This window comes from Lepidochelys olivacea (assembly GCF_965140295.1).
Source record: "Lepidochelys olivacea isolate rLepOli2 genome assembly, chromosome: 6".
In the NCBI taxonomy this organism is placed as follows: domain Eukaryota; kingdom Metazoa; phylum Chordata; order Testudines; family Cheloniidae; genus Lepidochelys; species Lepidochelys olivacea.
The window spans coordinates 27,400,034-27,412,178 of NC_140416.1; the positions used below are offsets into that span (position 1 = coordinate 27,400,034).

Consider the following 12,145-nt stretch of genomic DNA (forward strand, 5'->3'; position numbering starts at 1 on the left):
TTTTTTACATTCCACTGCATGTAAACAGCGTAGACCATAAATAAGAAATAAGCCACTAAAGAATTAGTTGAGACATTCCGTGTGGAATAACCTAATTGTAATGTATTTTGTGTGTAAAGATGTGATAATTATTGATAGCGAATTAAAATTGAAACTAAAATACTGTCCTCAGATATGTAATAGCCCCTTAGGCATAAACTCTGTGGCTTCTGTGAATGACCCATATTAATTCAGACTCTAGAAATTGGCTCTTTAAATAAACCTTGGTAACTGCTGCCAAGTTAAACTATTGAAACAAAGAGTATTACATCATTGTCCAGCCATGTCTACTTAAATAAAATGTATTTGTTTGAAAAAAAAAATAGAACAAACCCTTTCACACAAGGATCAGCTGGTATGCCATTTTCCAGTTTAGTCTGAATACACATTTCAGATGTGGAAAAAGCTAGCATGTTGAAATAATTTGAGGCATGGGTATAGTCTGATCAGTCTTGGTAATCCAGAAGGGAGGGGTACCCAGTGTATTATTACATTTCGTATATTGTTTTTCAAGAGATGGATGCAATCAGTCATCTCGCATCTGGTTTGAAAAAACTTGTCTCACTGGCAAGTAAACTGTTATTTAAGTACACAATCTACTGCACTACTGAAACAGTTTTGCCAAACTTGTCCAAGTATTCTCACAAGCTTAAAGATGGTATAAATATCATTTATAGCAAGTCGTTTACTTCAGACTATATGGAATGCCTTCCTGTTCCCCTGATCTAAGTGTCCCAGTTTACATTACGGCCTTTATTGCTTCTGTTTGATGGAATGATCAGTAAAAATTTAATGACACTATAAAATAATAAAAATGTCATTAATTTACCACGGATCTTGGATGCAGTGGTTGTAAAGTTACATTAATAAACAGAATATTTTTTACAACAAAAAGCATTGTTACGTGGGAACGTATAAATAACACACATAAATTTAAGAGCAATTTTACTGTTAGCACACACATTATTATGGAATAGCCAATAAGTGTATAAAACAAAGTATATAAAATTTTATGAAAATATACTGTGCACATCAAAAATTCAGCTTTTATCTAAGTGCAGAGAAAAGCCATTATTGTGTGCTTACTGTTTCATTGCTGTTCTTCCATAAGATCACAATTTTATATTTGTTTCTAGTCATTTGAAGTTTGCAGCTTTTTTGTAGGAAGGGCATTGCTTCCGCCACTTCTCGGTTGACTAAACCATCCCTTTACCTTCCACACACGCAGGAAGAATTGATAATCCCTGCCACAGAAATGAGGGAAAAGTTGCTAATTTAATGCAAAGTTTAAAATAATGCGTAAGAGGTTGGCTGGCTTGCTCGGTGACTCTGGAAATAAGGGATAATAATCTAGCAGTCTATCTGTCATTGCTGGGGCTGTTCCATCATTGACTGTGATAACATGTGAATATGATGGATGCCACAGTCTTGTGGCTCATAACGTTTAACATTCATCAACTCTCACTAAAGGGGCTTTATCATTTAAATATCTTTATTTAATATGCAACATCTACCTCATACATCATAATTTCAAAGCACTTAGAGAACCAACAGCTCTACAACACAGTGGAACAGACTTTAATTTTTTTTAATAACTGTTATGTTTTTTGCATGTTTGTGACTGACAATGCATAAATAAGTGCCTAATCATGTCACTGAATGAAAATGAAGATTTGGCTGTTGCAAGAAGAATTTTTCCTTCTTCTAATTTTAAAGTAGTGATTAATTTTTACTGTATTTTTAAAATACACAAAAACACAGAGGGCCCAAACTGTGCTTGAGAGAGCTTACAGTTTCAGCAAAAGTCCCTGACCCTGCAAATTTTTAGTCCCATTGACTTCTGTGGGCCTACTCCCATGAGTAAAGATTTACAGGATCATATCCTAAGCACTTTCTTGAAATTACACAATTTAAAGTGAACAGCTTTGTATGAATTTACAGCAGATGACACACAGACAGTATTAAAGGACATTGTCTACCTGTTTAGACTTCCAAAATTACCTTTTGAAAAGGAGGTAAAAACCACACCCTATCCCATGAAGATACACTTTAACTAAAAACATACAAACAAATTAGCTCTGTGTGTCTAAGAAGCAAAAATATATGTAAACATAGCTTGCATGGGCATATATATTTCCGGCTGCACATACATATGTGTGTGGATGTAATGGGTGTGTGTATTTATTTGTTAATGCGTATGTGCTTATATATATATACACCCACACACTTTAAAAATATTTTACAATATGTACATGTAGCTGTTTATGTGGATATAGGCTATGTAGAATTAATTTTCCTTTAGGACTTGTTTGCACTAGGAAAAAGGGTGTTTTTTAAAAATGTATAACTAACTAACCCCTTTTAAAATCATAGTGTAAACAAGGTAAGTAGTGGTTTCACCATGTGTTAGCTGGTTGATGTGAAGCCTACTAGGATAAGCCCAAAAGAAAGGAAAAGGTTGGGACTCAAACAGGTGAGTGTCCCTTTGAATATTAAGTTCATGAAAGCATTTCATATAAATTGTACTAATTCCTCATCCAAATATTGATATCATAAGCATCACTGTGAAGAATATTTTTCATTGAAAAAAATCAGAGACTAAAAAGGCTTTCCAATGTATATATTGAGAAATAATAGCTGTGGTCTATTTTCCTATGAATTGAAAACCAGAGGTTATTACTGAATCATAAGTGGACTTCAGTTCTTTTAGAAGAAAAGGTATTATTATTGTGTAAGCTTTCTCATCTTACTATTTCTGCCCTTATCGTGTAATTTCCCCTTTTCTCCTTCTATGTCAAAATATTGATATTCTTTCAGAAACTTTTTTCCCCCCTTTTTTTAACAGAGAATATTTTCTGGTAAAAAATCAAAGGGAATGAATGACGAGAAAGATACTTCAAATGTACATATGGATATACAGCAGGTTCTGTTGATTTTAATAGTAGAAAGATATTTCTCCTTCTTCTAAACCATACTTAACGGTTGTTCTTCCAAGAATACTGCAGATGCCACGTTAACACTCCTTTAGAAAAGGCTTTAATGCAAATATTTGGAAAGAGAAATGGTGTGTGCTAAAAGCTGTTTTTCTTAGTACTGACTTTTGCTTTTATTTTGAGTGCAAATTATGAAAATCTAAACTAACCCCTCAACAATGGAACAAGGAACACTTGGAAAAAAAATCATTCCTATCTGCCAGCAAAGCAGATTCCATTCTGATGGTACAGGATTATTGTTAGATTATAGAACATCTTTGGGTATAATGGTTGGTCTTGTAGTGTTAGTTTGCCTGTCTCTAAGTCACATTGCTTCTCTGTGTCTAGAACTCTTACTTTTCATTTAAGCTTCTTTGCTTAAGTTCCCTCATCAACAGATACATTATATAGGAAAGCTACACTACAAAAACAACTCAATACATGGAGAATGTTACTCCATTATGAAAATGCAAAGCTAACCTGTTAGATGGATGGCAGATTTTAAGAAACTTTTAAAAATACACTTAGTACCTGAAACTCCTCAGCTGCATGTTGTGGTAGTAAACCCAGTGAATCGGTTTTGTGCTGTTTTTTCTTCCCATGTAGATTTAAACATATTCCATGATCTGAAGAATCAAAAGGCTTCCTGAACAATTTGGCTAATGGGAATTAATTGTAGAAATATAATGATATTCAAAAATAATCAGATTAGACAGCACAAATGAACTGAGATTGAACAAATGAGGCACAACAGCCATCAAGTAATTGTATGTTTGGTCTTTAAGAACATTTCTAAGTTTCTAAACATTGTGCAGGAGAGAAAACTCATGATGTTTTCTTCTTATGTCTAAAATGCTCAGTACAGAACTAGGTCATTGAACAATAGACTGAACAGCAATCATCACTCTACTTCTGCATAATGCATTAAGTATAACATGCAGAAACTGTTCGTGGAGCTGAAAGCTGGTATTTCACGTCTGTAAATTCAGGCTGACATGACATTTAATATTGTTTCATAGTAATGAACAACAAGGTTTCATTCATTCACAGGTACAACATAATACCAAGTTTAGTCTGAAGAAGTAACAACAAGGCAAGAGGGAAAACACGTTGTGTTCCTTCAAATGAGAACGCTAAATTAATGATAACCATTGAACACTTAGCTACTGATACAGAGTACTACAGAGACTCACATTCTGAAGGAATATTGTACTGTCAATTGTAGTGCTTTTGCCCTGTAGTTCTTTGATTGAAGATTGGTTTAACACATAAATACCTCCCTTAGTTTTCATTTTACAGTGCCAGGTCCAGCTTTCCTGTGCAGGTCTCCAGCTCTCAAAGGCTTTGTGTTTTTCTAGGAGCAAGCACCATCCTCTCTCTTTTTCAATTCCCATTGAGGTTCAGTTGAAATTCCTAGACAAAATAATAGTATCAATTCTGTCATCTACTATTCCTTCTTTGAATACTTGTCTTTGAAAGCCTCTTGCATAAAATTCAGACTTGTGTTTTCTCAGGGGTACGAATGCAAACTTGGATCTCTTAGTGGAAAAAAAGTGCTTTTTCCATTAAATTAGCAGCATGTTTTAATAGGAACTTTTCTTTCAAGTTCTAAATTTTAGTGTCTCTCAAATGTCGATTGTTTTTTTTCCAGTTTAAGTCACAAAGTTTAGTGGAAAGACAAAGTGTACAGCATAGATCAGCACTGCTTCCTGCCAAAAGTTTTCTGCGGTTGAATGTACCATCATTTATACATTATAAAGGTGCAGTTCAGCTTAGTTTGGAAGCTTCTATGTACATTTTCACATTTAAACCTTAGGGCCTGATTTTCAGAAGTGCTGAACACTCATCATTCCAACTGACATTGATGAGAGCTCTGGGTGCTCCGAACCTATGAAAATGAAGCCCTCAACTTTATGTTCGAAACTACACTTTTAATGAAAACCTGCTCATTTAATTCACTCAGGAAAATAAAAGAAAAGGCATATGTCTGTACATAAACATACACACAGACATGCAAGTAGGAATAGGCTATAGGGAGCATTAATAGTATCTCTTGTCTTTTCCAGGAAAGAACACGCTTTGAGAATTTAGGCCCACAGTTAACAGGGAAACCCAGTGAAGATGGAAAACTGGGCCCAGGAGTCATTGACCTTACAAGGCCAGAAGATGCAGAGGGTGAGTTGCTGTTATGAATACATTGGACACTGCTTCCTTAATTCCCACAATGTGACATGGAATGGACACATAGCTAAGTGTCTCCTACTATCTTTAATGGCTAGGGTGCAGCTAAATTCCTGGGCACAAATTTAAAACATTTTGCACGTTTTTATCAGATAGTAACATATACACAGCAAAGAACAGGGAAAAAAACTAAACAAAAATGGTGATACCTTACAGTGTATACTCTGAGCCATCCTGAAACACCATTTGAGATATGTCTGCATTGCACATCGCGCTTGGGCTTGTGGGACCCAGGTCTGTTGACTTGGTGTCTCCAAGACGGTGCTTGAGCGTCCACACTGCATTGTAAGCCTGGGTTTTCGACTACTGAACCTGAATTTCACAGCTGTGATAATGTGTCCGGACTGTATTATAGGTTGTTTATTAGCGGCTCCCTTCCATTACTGTTTGTTGCTTGTGGTTGGCCACCTAAGTTACATAGAATTGTTTCTGCTCTCTGATTCTTTCTGAACAGGAGAATAATATATGGAGAATAATCTATAAATTATTTACAGAAAGACATTGTAGATAAATAATCATTTATTCTAAAATTAATAAAGCTCTCAGGAATCACATGCATTTTCAAAAATACTCTATAATTGTCCAGATCACTCATAAACGGAGACTTTCTATCTCAGAGGAAATACTGCTATTTTGACATTTGTGTTTCTCCCAAAAGGTGACAAGTTGCAATATCAAAACTATTCATGGAACAAAAGTTCAGCAAATTTTTTATTCAGACAGGCAAAACATTTCAACAGTAGCCTACATCCATCTGGGCTGCCGCAGTGTCTCATGGGTGTTGAAGTTAAGATGACTCTTCCAACACGATTGTCTGTGGACTGGGATCTCTAGTCACACTGCATTTTCCTGATGATCATGGGAGTCCCATGATGCACCGTGGCAGCTCAGCCAGAGAGGAGCCACAGTGCATCATGGAAAATGTAATCCTTCCAGGATATCAAGTCCATGAGGGAGAATGGGGGTATGAAAAACTCGGCCTACAAATCCCGTGAGACATTGTGGTTGCCTGAGAGATGGTGATGAACGTCACACCAACATGAAATATTTTATTTAGATTTTTCCAATGGAATTTTTTTTCCAAAATCAGCATTTTTCTGCTCAAAATCAGCATTTTCCTGCTAAAAATGTTGATTTTACTGAAATCATATTTTTCAGTGAAAAATATTTCAACAGAGAATTCATAACCAGCTCTACTCATAAATAAATAAAATGACACCACTAATCATGTGAACAAATCTTGGCATTTTTAATCCATGACAATATTAATAAATCAGTTTTTTGGTTCTCTAGTTAAATAACTCCAGTCCTGTTTTTGGACTAGATAACATCACTGCATTATAATTATAAATGTTTTACACTGTACTTAATGAAAACTGAATATTTTTTCTAAAAAGTTAAGAAATATAAATCGGATCGCTTGCCTCCTTATATCTGGAAGCAATGAATCTTAAAATTAATTCAAAACTCCATTTCATCCATTACATGTTCATATTTCTTGAACAGTATCAAGTCAGGGCCTCCTAATTTCACTCTGTGCAAATGCAGATGATATATTGTAACTAGTTTTTCTGACAGGACTTCTCTCTAGTATTTCCTTGGTTTTGTTCATTTCCCCATATCAACCTTCCTCTCCCTAGCGTGCTTAAGCTAGTGTCTTGAGACATACCCTGGTACTGACAGCCTATCCTGTTACTGGATAATACAAGAACAAAATCTTTACATATGTAACTTTTGTGCCAGCTTAAGGACGTGTAACCCCTCCTCCATTTAGAACTTGTGGGGCAGTTGCGACATGGTGTGTTGCCATGTGGGGAATCTGAATTCATGAAAGGATTCAGGTTACCAGGCTTAGCACTAGCAGCAGAGAGATGTCTCTGGAAAGAGGGTGCTGGGTGAATCCTTCTGCTGTTCTGTAAAAAAAAGCTGGCAGGAGTTCAAGTGAGCTGCTTATTTCCCCTTCTGACTGTAGAGAAGGTAGACGTTATAGCAGATATTAGTGGTGTACATAAAAGACATTAAAATACCTCTCAAGTTTTGTCCCTTTTCCTTGGCAAGTTATCTGAGGGATGCCAGCATGGCATGTCTAAGAGTGGCTCATTGAAAATACTATGGTTGAAATGCCAACAATTAAACTATGACCTCTGAAGCACTGTACTGTACAACCAGCTTTTGTTAGTCTCCAAGACTATTTACACTTCTTCCTAATTATAAGTGAGGCTTGTACATATCTTTCCAGTTTTTCAGCATGTCACAAAATTTTCATATGTGCCAATAGCAACCTGTGCTTACTCATCTGTCCATTTTAGATTTGAATTGCTAAGGAACTCTACAAATGCATAGTTAATCCCTGCCTTTTGTAAGAAGTGATATTTGTTCTTTTTTATTATGTTGCCAAGGTCACTATCTCAGTGGAGTGTCACAATTTTGTAATAGCCAGAGTTAGTCTTTTAAGATCTGGCATGTTTAATACCTTCTTTTGTATTGTCTTAGTTGCTCTCTTGTTCCTTTTTATCCCTTTCATTTTTGATTTGGTGATATATTTTGGATTGCTATGGATGCAGTCGATAACATCTATATGATACTGGTAGTGCATACAGTGTGTTATGTGGTATGACCTACACACGTAAGAAGTCATAATAAAATTACATATTAAGGGACAAATCTTGACCCCTCTCCTCTATGGAGAGACAACTGAAGCTCCCTGACTCAGGCTGATTCTGTGTCCAGAGCATAAAGCTGGAATCCTGATGGAGTGAGCATGCAGCAGTCAGACTTTTTCCCTGATGCTAAATTCAAAGGCCCAGAAAGGAAGTTCTGTACAGGGTGTCCCTGAATTAAGAAAGGTGTAGAGGGGAGACAGACACAGATAACATTACAGGGACAACCATGAACTCTGAAAGCTCCAATACCTCACAATCTCTGCATGGGGATACAGAGGGACCATGACTCCTGCCCCCTCTGTCAAGCAGGGAGAAGCAGTTGTGTTTCCCATCTAACTCCCCTTCTGATTGGCCTGCCTGTCCTTAGGATTGGTGAGATTGACACAGAGTGTGCAGGAATTAAAAGCGAACCTAAAATTCCTTCAGGATCTGGCTTTAAAGCAATACCTCCAGTTCCAACACAAAGTCAATTGGACAATTCCAATGCCAATGTTGCTAGTTAATTCCCATTTAAACCAAGGAGATTATCCATGCTTATGTTGGTACTGTATGCAAATAATCCTTAATGCGGAATACAGAGTCAGAGCAACACAAGTTTTGAAAAACAACTACTTTGCTTGTGCATAAACTGCTTTGTACAGATAATTGCATAGCCATTAAAACAAATACAAAAGCCTGCAAAAATGTGCTTTTAGAGCTAAATTTTCAAAAGTCAGTGTCTAAGTGATGCCTGCAAAATTGCACTGCAATTTTATTGCACTCACATTCTGCCGCTGTATATGCGAATGGGTATTTGGATGCACAGCTACCCATTTGTAATGTACAAAAGCCCATTTGAGAATGCAGGAAGTGAATTTGTGAGTTTTGCTGACACATTTTGGGTGCCCATGTTTGGAAACCTGGGCGTTAAAGTCTAAGTGTTTTCTTATCTGGAAGGTGATAAAAAGCATTGTCCGGATATGGCGGTGAAATGAGGGCAGACAGTGGATGGATTTTAAGCTGCAGGGCACAACTTTTATTAAACTTTAACACAAGGGAGGCGCAATACTCGCCCATCACCTATACTTTCCTATGCCAGGCATGTAAGTGGTTTCAGAGCAGGGATTACAAGGTTCATACCATATAAACTGGAACTCAGGGTAGGCTCTCTTCAGCCCACCCCCTGAGGACTCAGCTTGCTATGAGTCCTACCACCTCACCCCCCATAAGGGGGACAAAGGGTCCAGAAGGGTGGGGACTTCAAAATCTGATCCGATCCCATAAGCCCAAGGCCCATCAACCCTGGTCATCTTCTATCCTTTTAACTGCCCTGGAAATGAGTGACAAATCGCGACAGATTAACAGCTAAGCCAAGTACCTCAGTTAGGTCCTAAGCATATTCATATTAACCTGCTGTGGCTTGAAGGAGCTGTGAGGAAGGTGCAAAACTCCCTGGTCCTCTACTGATTTTCTACATGGGAGGTAAAATTTCTTCTTCACCCCAAACAGGTGGTCAGATAGACCTGCAACATCTGTCAGGCTCAATTCCCACTTCTAGCTCAGGATGGGTAGGGTGGGGCTCCTGGAACAGAACTAAAAGAATCTCTACATGGCCGCTGCTCCAGCATGGTCGGCGGGTATAATAGGCCGGGGAGACACTGTCTCCCCTAGCTCAGCTGCTGCCGCGGGACCGCGGTTGTGGGTTAGGTGGGGGAAATTTTTGCAGGTTCTGGGATGACTGAGGAGGCAGTATGTGCTATTCAGCTTCCTGGGTTCATTCATAAACTCCCTAGACTCCAGGGAGATTATTGATGAACCCAGGATGCTGACTAACACATACCACCTCCTCAGTCACCCCAGAACCTGCATGGGGCACAGCAAAAGGTCAGGTTCTTCTTCCGGAAGAGAGAGGAAGAGAAGCGTTTTTTTTAATTTTCGCAAGGCGGCTTTGGGTCTGCGGAGGGGAGGCATGTCTATGGGGGATTTGGCCATCCCAGGGCTACTCTGAGCAGGTTTGGGGGGCGGTGTCAGGGCTTCGGCTGGCTAGGGGGTCAGGCTCTGGCTGGCCTGGGGTTCCTCTGTTCTTGGGGAATGGGGACAGAGGGTCTCATGGCTTCAGCCACAGAAGAGGGCCAGGGGGTCTCAGGGCTTCGGCTGCGGGGGGATGACAGGGAGTCTCGGGGATTCGGCCGCAGAGGGGGCAGAAGGGGCAGAGCCAGGGCTAGCCTCCCCGAAGTGCGGCTCTACCTGTTGTCCATGTGCTCCAGGTTATATCCCTGGAACTGGGGAATGCTGACAATCAGTACCCCACGTCCCCAGCTGGCCAATCGGTGCCAGAGGCTCCAAGAGGTGGGGAGTAAGTACCTGGAGCCTCTTAGCAAGAGTTTCCCTCCCTTGCTGCTGAGGCTGTCCCCTTATGTTGCCAGCCACATCAATGTGGGAGTGTGTAGCATTTTGAAGACTGCATTAAAGAACTATATTTCATCACTTTACCAGTTTTTAATATTATATTTATTTTTAAATAGTAAGTAGAAGTGAGCCTTTAATTATTTTATGGACTGGGGTTACTGTTGGTTAGTTTCACATTCAGAAAATGAGTAAAATCCTTTCAAATAGTTATTCACATCAACAGAATTTTAAAACTTTTAAGTTATCAAATGTCAGTAGGTTTTTAAAATGCTGACTTTTTAATCACAGACCTTTTAAAGACAAATTTCTTAGCCAGGAACTCCAAATACAGTCCCCTTGTGCTTCAAAACAACCATGTTTTAAGCTCAAGGAATATTTTTTATTATAGGAAACACCAGAAGACCTTTATCCATAGTGCTCTGCTCTGTGCAAGTGTAATAATATTGGACAACAATTCCTCTCTATATTGATACATGTATGATCAGTACAGTGTTTCCAATATGGCATCAACGTGACATGTAAAAGCCAAGAGTCATATTTTCTTTTAATTCTAGGAGTGCCTGCAATACTTGGTTCATTGACCAGAAACTCAAGAAATTATAAGTATCTTCTTTTAGAGGCGGGGATTATAATACAACTATTGAAATTCATTACAGTTGGCTGCCTTGAGATTACAAACCATAATTATGGGATGTCATAAATATAAAGGGAAGGGTAAACTCCTTTAAAATCCCTCCTGGCCAGAGGAAAAATCCTCTCACCTGTAAAGGGTTAAGAAGCTAAAGGTAACCTCGCTGGCACCTGACCAAAATGACCAATGAGGAGACAAGATACTTTCAAAAGCTGGGAGGAGGGAGAGAAACAAAGGGTCTGTGTCTGTCTGTATGCTGCTTTTGCTGGGGATAGACCAGGAATGGAGTCTTAGAACTTTAGTAAGTAAATTATGTCTGTATGTCTTTTTTGTAACTTAAGGTTTTGCCTAGAGGGATTCTCTATGTTTTGACTCTAATTACCCTGTAAGGTATCTACCATCCTGATTTTACAGAGGTGAATTCTTTACTTCTATTAAAAGTCTTCTTGTAAGAAAACTGAATGCTTTTTCATTGTTCTCAGATCCAAGGGTTTGGGTCTGTGGTCACCTATGCAAATTGGTGAGGATTTTTACCAAACCTTTCCCAGGAAGTGGGGTGCAAGGGTTGGGAGGATTTTGGGGGGAAAGACGTGTCCAAACTATGTTTCCCAGTAACCCAGTTAGAGTTTGGTGGTGGCAGTGGATATTCCAAGGACAAAGGATAAAATTAATTTGTACCTTGGGGAAATTTTAACCTAAGCTGGTAAAAGTAAGCTTAGGAGGTTTTCATGCAGGTCCCCACATCTGTACCCTGGAGTTCAGAGTGGGGGAGGAACCTTGACATGGGAGAACTTTGTAGACTTAAGTTTCAGATTTAATGATGGTGTCTCCTCTCAGTAAATGGTGGTAGAAATTAAATGTGCTTACCTCAGAACAAACATACCTTTCAGAGGTGACCTAATGTACAAAACTGTTGTTTAAAATTTGCAACAGTTGTAATGGTTTTGCCCACTTCTGGGTGAAGGCCTGGCAAATGGCTGTAAAAGTTAGCACTATCAACAGCTAATGAAGTGATAGAGCTATTGCTTTATGTACTGTCGACATTGAAATGAGAACTGTGTTTGAAAATGATGTTCATAGAGGATTCAAACACAGTGTTGCCAACTTTTGAATTATTTGGTTTCTTTAAAGCTCCTGGAGTCATATTATTATCTGTAAATCCTAGCTTTCATTTAAAAAAAAAGATAAAAAGGAAAGTTTCTAGCCCTCAT

General features: G+C 38.5%; 1 protein-coding gene across 1 annotated transcript in view; it reads left to right on the top strand.

Moving 5' to 3' along the window:
- SOX6 (SRY-box transcription factor 6) overlaps positions 1–12,145 on the top strand; it is a 294,444-nt gene that overhangs the window by 252,055 nt on the left and 30,244 nt on the right. Inside the window, exon 14 of the mRNA XM_084631143.1 lies at positions 5,078–5,186. Coding sequence (XP_084487269.1) covers positions 5,078–5,186 — 109 coding nt within the window. The remainder of the gene's footprint in view (positions 1–5,077; positions 5,187–12,145) is intronic.